Here is a 9,198-nt window from a genome sequence, read left to right as displayed (position 1 = left end):
TAATATTTCTTATTGGTTGCGCTACTCTCAGGAACCTTGATTGAATGCGAAGGGTCAAGAGGTCAAGAGTCAGGATAGACTTCAAGGCTTTGACCCCGAGCTAGGGAGAACATATCACAGGAGGTTGAGAGAAGGAAGGGACACAGATAATCTTCATGCACTTGTTCAATTACCTGTGAACATGGCAGAGGAGCAACATATGGTTGTTCAGGAGGTGGCGATGCCTAGCATTGCTAATGTCACCTCCAGCATTCTGAAGCCCAGAATCACTGGGAACTTTGAGCTAAAACAGAGCATGATCTAGTTACTACATGCAAATGAATAGTTTATGGGTCTTTCGCACGAGTATCCACAACTACACATTCTGAACATCTTGGAGATTAGTGATACTTATATCACTAACGGAGTCACTCCAGACTATGTGAGGATCACAGTGTTCCCCTTTTCTTTATTGGCCGAAGCAAAGCGATGGTTGAAGTTGGAACCAGCTAATTCTATTACATCATGGAATGATCTGGCAAGAAAATTTTTGGCACAGTTTTTCCCTTCAGGCAAAACTGCAAAGATCAGAAGTGAGATAGTAGCATTTAAACAAGAATCGGGAGAGTCTTTATATTCAACTTGGGAAAGGTTCAAGTGGTTTCTCAGAGATTGTCCTCATCACAACCAGACAAATGAAGTGTTAGCTCATACTTTCATAGAAGGACTACATCCAGAGACAAAAATTATGGTGGACGCTGCAGCGAGAGGTCAAGTGTTGGAGAAAAGCATTGATGAAATTTATGCATTATTGAACAAATTCTCCAAAAGTAATTCTAATTGGAGAGGAGAGATGGGCAGACACACAGTTCAAAAATCTACAGGGGTCCTCGAGTTAGACGTTGTTTCTGCATTATCAGCGCAGATTGCCATATTGTCCAACCAAGTCAATAAGATGGCCTTGGTTATTAATAAGCAACAAGATCAGCCAGTTCAGCAGGTTCAAATATTTTGTGAAGTATGTGGAGAGGGCAACACGAGAGACTTATGCCCAGCTAATCTAGAGTCTGTATGTTTTGTGGGTAATGCAAATATGGGCTAGACCAATCAGTATTGGAACAATTACAATCCTAACTGGAGGAACCACCCAAACTTCTCTTGGGGTGGAAACCAAAATGCTCAGAATCAGTACAGGCCACAAGCTCCTCAACAGCAATATAGACCACCATAGACTGAGCAACATACAAACGCGACGAGTCACATTGAGGAGATGCTAAAGAAAGTGATGGCTGACCAGTAGGCCCAAGCAGCAGCCCACTCAGCAGAGATTAGAAATTTGGAGCGACAAATAAGGTAACTTTCCAGTGCCCAAAATACTTGACCAGCTGGAGCACTTCTAAGCGACACTGAGGCTAATCCTAAGACATCTATTAAATTTAGTGTCATTTAGGAATGAGATACAGTTAAAAGAAATACCATCAAAAAAGAGAAAGTAAGTTACATTTAATGAAAAACAAGCCACCATAGAAGCGAAACCAGAAATTGCAAGGGAGTCAGAAAAGCCAGTTGGAGAGGAGGGGGAAAAAGCAACCCCAACACTAGTTGCGAGACCACCACCTCCGTTCCTTTAAAACTTTCTTGATATTTTGAAGCAGGTGCAAATCAATATTCCGCTGGTAGACATCATGCAGGAAGTGCCCAAATATGTAAAATATATCAGAGACATAGTGGCAAATAAGATGAGGTTGGCCGAGTTTGAAACTGTGGCACTCACCGAAGAATGTATCTCAAGAATTCAAAGCAATATACCTCAAAAATTAAAGGATCTAGGTAGTTTCACTATCCAAATCTCGATTGGTAAGCACGCGTTCGGGTGAGCTTTGTGTGATCTTATGGAGAGCACCAATTTGATGCCAGTATCTATTTTTAGACAGTTGGTGTTGGGTGAGCCACGCCCAACTACGATGAGTCTACAGTTGGTTGATCTCCCCGTTGTTCATCCGGAAGGGGTGATTGAAGATGCGTTACTCCAAGTGGGTTCTATCATATTCCCGGATGATTTCAATATCTTAGACTATGAGCCTGATCAGGAAGTCCCATTTATTTTAGGGCGTCCATTCTTAGTTACGGGCCGAGCTATTATTGATGTGTGTGAAGGCAAGATGACAATAAGAGTGGGTGATCGAGTGGAGGTATTCAATGTTTATAAAGCACTCAAATTGCCAGCCCACTATGAAGAACTATCCATGATTTCTATGGTGGAAAGTGATGTGACTTCATTGGTGACTTATATGAGCTCCATAGACCCACTTGAATGAGTTTTGATGGGGGATGAAGAAGAAAGTGAAGATGAGATGATGGAAGAAGTTGAGCAAGTCCTTAACATATCTTGCAAGTATGTCCATGGGCTTGGAAGATTTGAGGAGTTGGACAGACCTGTTACTCTGACCCCTCCTAAACCATCTGTTGAAGAAGCTCCAAAGCTAGAGCTCAAGCCTCTTCCAGCGCACATGCGTTATGCCTACCTGGGAAATTCTGAAACTTTGCCAGTGATTATTTCATCCAGCCCAACCAATGTGCAAGAAGAAAAGCTGATAAGAGTGCTTCATGAGCACAAAAGAGCTAGTGGGTGGACAATTGCTAATATAAAGGGAATCAGTCCATCATTCTGCATGCATAAATATTTTCTGGAAGATGGACACCGCCCCAGTATTAAGCAACAATGGAGGTTGAATCCTATTATGAAGGAGGTCGTGAAGAAGGAAGTAATTAAGTGGCTTGATGCAGGTATCAACTTCCCTATTTCTAATAGCAACTGGGTAAGCCCAGTGCAATGTGTTCCTAAAAAGGGGGGATGACTGTTATAGAGAACGAAAAAAATGAGCTAATTCCTACTCGCACCATGACGGGTGGAGAGTTTACATTGACTATAGAAGGCTCAACAAAGAAACCCACAAGGACCACTTCCCACTTCCATTCATTGACCAAATGTTTGATAAGTTGGCTGGGCATGAGTATTATTGCTTCCTTGATGGTTATTCGGGGTATAACCAGATGGTCATACACCTAGAGAATCAGGAGAAAATGACTTTCACGTGCCCTTATGGTACTTTTGCTTTCAAGCAAATTCCATTTAGTCTTTTTAATGCAACAACAACAAGCGAATTCCATTTTCATTGATATGGTGGAAAATTTGTAGAAGTCTTCATGGATGATTTTTTAGTCTTTGGGTCTTCTTATGATGATTATTTGAAGAATTTGGGCAAGGTGTTGGCACGTTGTGAACAAATTTGGTATTAAATTGGGAAAAGTGTCATTTTATGGTGCAAGAGGGCATCATGTTGGGTCATAGAGTATCAAAGAATGGTATTGAAGTTGATAAGGTGAAGGTGGAGGCAGTTGAAAAATTACCTCCACCCATCTCTGAGAAGGCTATCCGGAGTTTCTTGGGACACACAGGTTTTTATAGACGCTTTAATAAAGATTTTTCTAAAATTGCTACTCCATTGTGCAGGTTGCTTGAAAAGGATGTGACTTTCAAATTTGATGAAGTTTGTCTGAAGGCATTTTAGGAGCTCAAGAAAAGGTTGGTTGCCCCCATCATTGTGGCACCAGATTGGTCCTTGCCATTTGAACTCATGTGTGATGCAAATGACCATGCTATTGGGGCAGTGCTAGGCTAGAGGAAGGATACGATGTTTTACTCCATATACTATGCGATTAAGACTCTTGATGATGCTCAGCTGAATTACACTACCACTGAGAAGGATCTATTGGCAGTTGTGTGGGCCTTTGAGAAATTTTGTGCTTACTTGGTGGGAACAAAAGTTATAGTCCACTACGATCATGTAGCAGTCAGGTATCTATTTACAAAAACGAATCCAATGCTAGATTGATGTGCTGGGTTTTTTTGTTGTAGGAATTCCATGTAGAAATACGAGATCGGAAGGGCACATAAAACCAAGTGCCTGACCACCTCTCAAGGCTGGAAAATCATGAGCACGTGGACGAAGGTGGACAAATTAAGGAGATATTTTCTGATGAGCAACTTTTTGCCATCACCCATGACCCTGCCCCATGGTACGCGGACTATATGAATTATATTGTTAGTGGGGTACTTCCTCCTGAAATTCAATCTGAGGCTAGAAAGTGGTTTTTGCATGATGTGAACTTTTACTACTGGGATGAGCCATTCTTGTACAAACAGTGTGCTGATCAGTTGATGAGGAGGTGCATTCCTAAAAGAGAGGTGGAATTAGTGTTGTATGACTACCATGCCTCGTCTTATGGGGGCCATCATGGAGGCGATAGGACAGTTGCAAAGGTGTTGCAGTCAGGGTTCTATAGGCCAACAATGTTCAAGGATGCCCATGAATTTGTTAAGAAGTATAACCAGTGTCAAAGAACAGGAACAATCACGGGGAGGCATGAGATGCCTTTGGATAATATCCTGGAGGTAGAGATTTTTGACGTGTGGGGCATAGACTTCATGGGACCATTCCCATTGTCTAGAGGAAACAAATATATTTTGCTAGTGCTGGAGTATGTGTCAAAATAGGTAGAGGTTGTCGCATTGCCAACCAATGATGCCAAGCTAGTAGCCACTTTAGTGAAGAAGAACATATTTCTGCAATAGGTTGTTGAATAACCTTCAAGCTAAGTATGGGGTCCGCCACAGAGTTGCCATAGCATATCATCCACAAACAAGTGGACAAGTTGTAGTGTCCAACAGAGAAATAAAGCAGATACTAGAGAATAAAGTGAATGAACAGGAAATATTGGGCTGCAAAGCTAAATGATGCCTTGTGGGCATATAGAATTGCATACAAAATACCAATTGGGCCATCTCTGTATAAGCTTGTTTATGGGAGGCATGTCACTTGCCGGTTAAACTTGAACATAAGGTGTATTGGGCGGTCAAGAAGTTGAATATGAACTTTGAAGCCGCGGGCGAGAAGAGGCTCTTGCCATTGAATGGGTTAGATGAGTTCAGGCTACACTCGTATGAAAATGCTAAGCTTTACAAGGAGAAAACAAAAGGATGGCATGACAAGCATATTAAGCCGCGTCACTTTGAACCGGCCAAAAGGTACTATTGTTCAATTCCAGGCTTAAGTTATTTCCTGGAAAGTTAAAATCGAGATGGTCGGGTCCAATTGAGGTGGTGAGAGTCACTCCTTAGGGTGCAATTGAGTTGCGCGCTTTAAACGGTGAAATCTTTTTTAGTGAATGAGAAAAGTGTCAAGCACTATTGGGGAGGTGACATTGATCGTCAGAAGTCCAAAGTAATACTCGCTGATGAGTAAGTGAAGCCCTGCGTCGTGCCGCGACGTTAAATAAGGTGCTTGTTGGGAGACAGCCCAATTTGTAGTGTAGTGTAGTTAGCTTAATTAGCTTTTAACTTTTATTTTAGATACTAATGAGTCTTGGTTGAATTTTGAGGTTTGGATAGGTACGGGATCATGTAAAAGGCCAATTAAACTCATGAAGAAGTCCAAAACACGAAGGATCTCACTACAGAGCTGGCCTAGCCCAGCCCAGCATGCGCCCCCATCTCGCGTTACACTGGGCGTCGCTTGGCCCAGCGCCAGGTCCAGCTCGTACCACAGTGGGCATCGCTAGGTATGCTGCTCGCCTTAGACTGGGTGTTGCCCAGCCCAGCACCCGGTATAGCTCGTGTCAGAGTGGGCGACGCTAGGTAAGTTTTTTGTTCGTTCTAATTTTGATAACCCTCAACACTCCATTCTAACACCCTCTTACAACATAAAACACAAACACATGCACAAACACTCCCTCACAAGCACAAAAACACACTGCCTCCCGCCTCTCTCTCTCTTTAACTCAACCAAACCCCTCCCATTCTCAACTCACTCAATACTCTCTCAAAAATCACTACTAATTGAAGACTCTCACCTTCTGTACAACATTCAAGGTATGGATTCTTCTCGTCTTCTCCTCTATTTTGGCAAAATTGAGGTAAAAATTGCAAAGGGCAAAATCTATGAGTGTTATGAATAAGAAAATGTGCATGCTTGTCCAAACCCCATAAAACCCTTAGGATTGTTATTCTTATTGTTCATACGAGTGTTTACACTCAAATCCCGAGCCGATTTGGGAGGGTGAGGGAATCCCTCACCCACACAAAAGCTTCAATCATACTAGTGCGTACCATGTGTTTGATAGAATTCCTCAAAGGCACGTTATGTCCCAGTTGGAGCCCGAGTCTCCAGGATTGATACACTAGTAGGTTGTAAGCATCCCGAAAATCAAAATTAAGTGTGGGGTGGCTCACCGAAGCCGGGTTGAATGGTTCAAGCATTGAACTTACATTGTATTACATCATGAACTAGTTGTCTTGTAGCGCGAATTATTACTTAAATTCAAGGGTGAAGCATGAATAACCTCAAATTACTTGACCGCCATATGCTAAACTGCTAAGTGTGTGGTTGTGCGACCATGTTTCAAATTAAATAAATGCCTTCTAAAATTGATTGACGTTCGCTTGTGCAGGTACAAAACAAAGATGGTGTGACTAACTGATAAGGAAAAAAGGCAAAGTTGTTGCTGCCACAAAGGGGTAGACATCCTCTATAGCACTACTAAAGAAGCGAAAAAGGGGAGAATCCACATCCAGTCAGGTTGAGGGATTGAAGGCAGTTGCAGCAATGGCAGCCTCACGTCCCAGGCCCCAGGGGCATCAAGAGCATGGAATTAAAAGTATACCCCCTCTCTTAAAGCATGGTATAAGCGTTGTCGCCCCAAGTATATGCATCTTGATATGGCCGTTGAGGAGAGTCGCTTACGAGCTAAGTATCTGGCGATCTGGAAATCTGTTCATGAGCTTGGATTGGGCTTTGTGTTTGGGAACCCCGGTGACATTAATATGAATATTGTACGGGAGTTTTATACCGGATTTGATCCAGATGATCCAGAGTCATACGTTCCTATTCGGTGTAGATTGATTGACTTTTCATCCACAACTATCTGCAACTACTTGGGGACCCTAGATGTCCCACATGAGCCTCTGGGAAATTTCATCGCCTGCCCAACGTATCGAGAGCTGAGACACACTTTATGTGGTGTCAATTTTATGGCCGCCTGGGTCCGTGACAAGAAGATCTGCCTCCATAAGAAATTCCTGAAGAAGAAGATGAAAATAGAGGCACATGTTTGGTTGAAGTTGATTAACACTCGATTGCTGCCATGCAATCATGACACTTTGATCAAGAGATATAGGGTGTGCTTGATGTACTCTCGGATGACCGGCCAAAAGGTTATTGTGGGTCATCTGATACGTCACCATATGACGCTTGTGAGGAAGAGTAAGATGGTTGATAGACTATTCTTTGGCAATTTGTCGACTCAATATCTGAAGAAGGAAAAGATATAAGAGGATAAAGAATTTGATATAATCATCCCAACACCCCTTCGTGGGACGGACATGACTAGCATCCTGCTGAAAAATGAGACTGATGTGGATGCACTCACTGGTCCTGAGCGAAATGCTCAAGATGATAATTTTATGGACCATTCTTTATGGGATGTTGGACATGCAGCTTCAGATTAAAGGGTGGCCAACTATTCAGGAAGAGAGAGACCATTTGCATGCACTGTACCCGCTCAATGCCCATGCACAGCATCTGGTGGGGCTTAGCCAGGGTCAGCGCTTTCCCGAGGATGAAGATGTTAACATGCTCGAGTGTTCCAAGGCTGAGCCCGAGCAGTCTGATGATGACGCTGATGAGGATGATGAACCAGGGGATGACAATGTGGATTGGGCAGCTGCAGACATGACCTTCTATGATGAGGGAGATGACGAGGAGTGACCAGGAAGTTTGTTTTCACCTCACTTGTTTTCATTGTTTTGTATGCATTGAGGAAATTGTATAAAAATAAGTGTGGGGTGGGAATTCTCTCGATCATGTATATAGTAGGTAGTGCTAATTAGTATATTTTTTTCAGTTAGTAATTTTTAACTTAGCTTCTTGTTTTTATTTTTTTTAGTTGTAGTTAGCCTAATGAAAAAGAAAAAAACACGAAAAAAGAAAGAAAAAGGTATAAAATACAGAAAAGCAATAAATAAATTTAGTATTAGAAAAATTTAGACTTTTCCCGACGATGGATCTCGTAGGCAGTTTTCTTGAGGGATTAAAGTCTAACAAAAAAGATTTGAAAAATAGAAAAATCCAAAAACATGTCTTTTGTTTTCCTTTAGGTAGTAATAATCCCCCGTGATTTTTCTTTGTGCCTCGGTTCTTTTTCATAGGATGTAGTTTGAACCAAGTAGTAGTTTTTTTTTATTTTTAGAGTAGATTAGGAATTTAGGAAATACAAGGAGGAAGATTGATGATCCTAGGCACCCTTGACTTATTTGGTAGTAGCATATTTAGGCTTAGCAAGTGGAGTATCTTCCCCTATGTTTTGAAATCGATCATGATGCCTTTATATATTGGATAGCATGTCTTGTGACGCCTATGTCTCTTTTGCTTGACTTATATTCACTTTGTGCTTGATGCTTAATATCTTGTGGCTCTATGAATACTTGCAATGTTTGAGAGTCGGAATGAGACCATCCTTAGTGAGTCATGTGCCATGTGTGAAGTGAGATTTTGTGTAGTCCATGTTATTGTGATTGAGTCTAGAACTTGCCCGGTATGTGAGTTGAAGCGAAATTTTAGGTGATGCTCGGTTTAAAAAAAATGATTTTAGGATTTCTTTGATCTTTTTAAGATTAATTGCTTATCACAAATAAAATCTATCCCTAGTAAACCCTTTTGAGCCTGTAGACTTTTTATTTGGCACCCACATTACGAGCTTATACCCTTTGTTCTTAATTGACATTATTTTGATCTTGTTACCTCTTAAGGTACTTTAATTAGGAAATGAGCGCTAGAAGAAGTAAGGACTAACTGTGGGGTGGCTTTCGAGTGGAACAAATAAAAGAAAGAAAGGTGCATTTGTTTTGTAAAATAATACACCACTAGCGAAAATTGAGAAAGAAAAAAAATAAGGAAAATATAGTTGAAATAATTGTTGTCTTGTTCTTGCTAGTGGGGTATAAAGTAAAGTAGTGCTTACAGAAAGAGAGAATATTTTTGGGGTATGATCTTGTTTGTGAAATTGAAGTGGATTGAAGAATTTGCGCTTAAAGTTTACTATGTGATGTGTTAAGGTACTTAGGAGGGTAAACCACAAATCCTAAATATATCCTACCCGTCC

The 9,198-nt window shown here is 41.4% G+C and overlaps 2 protein-coding genes across 2 annotated transcripts; both read left to right on the top strand.

Annotated features, from left to right (window-relative positions):
- Nucleotides 1–328: 328 nt before the first annotated feature.
- LOC142166423 (uncharacterized) lies at nucleotides 329–2,297 on the top strand. Its single transcript, XM_075225679.1, has 3 exons — nucleotides 329–979; nucleotides 1,635–1,809; nucleotides 1,897–2,297. The coding sequence occupies exons 1-3, from the start codon at nucleotides 329–331 to the stop codon at nucleotides 2,295–2,297; spliced, it is 1,227 nt and encodes a 408-aa protein (XP_075081780.1).
- Nucleotides 2,298–3,674: 1,377 nt separating this feature from the next.
- LOC142166420 (uncharacterized) lies at nucleotides 3,675–4,778 on the top strand. Its single transcript, XM_075225669.1, has 3 exons — nucleotides 3,675–3,838; nucleotides 3,964–4,521; nucleotides 4,616–4,778. Exons 1-3 carry the CDS (start codon nucleotides 3,675–3,677, stop codon nucleotides 4,776–4,778), a joined length of 885 nt encoding a protein of 294 aa, XP_075081770.1.
- The last annotated feature ends 4,420 nt before the right edge of the window (nucleotides 4,779–9,198 follow it).

Source organism: Nicotiana tabacum, chromosome 2 (genome assembly GCF_000715075.1).
Source record: "Nicotiana tabacum cultivar K326 chromosome 2, ASM71507v2, whole genome shotgun sequence".
In the NCBI taxonomy this organism is placed as follows: Eukaryota; Viridiplantae; Streptophyta; class Magnoliopsida; order Solanales; family Solanaceae; genus Nicotiana; species Nicotiana tabacum.
Note: the sequence above shows the minus strand (reverse complement) of the source record. Positions and strands in the feature narration are given on the sequence as shown.

Coding starts and splice junctions, on each gene's coding strand:
- LOC142166420 (XM_075225669.1), top strand. CDS start 3,675: ATGTTTTACTCCATATACTATGCGATTAAGACTCTTGATGATGCTCAG. Junction 3,839..3,963: donor TACGATCATGTAGCAGTCAG/GTATCTATTTAC, acceptor CCACCTCTCAAG/GCTGGAAAATCATGAGCACG. Junction 4,522..4,615: donor TATATTTTGCTAGTGCTGGA/GTATGTGTCAAA, acceptor TTTCTGCAATAG/GTTGTTGAATAACCTTCAAG.
- LOC142166423 (XM_075225679.1), top strand. CDS start 329: ATGGGTCTTTCGCACGAGTATCCACAACTACACATTCTGAACATCTTG. Junction 980..1,634: donor AAGATCAGCCAGTTCAGCAG/GTTCAAATATTT, acceptor ATTTTGAAGCAG/GTGCAAATCAATATTCCGCT. Junction 1,810..1,896: donor TCAAAAATTAAAGGATCTAG/GTAGTTTCACTA, acceptor ATTTGATGCCAG/TATCTATTTTTAGACAGTTG.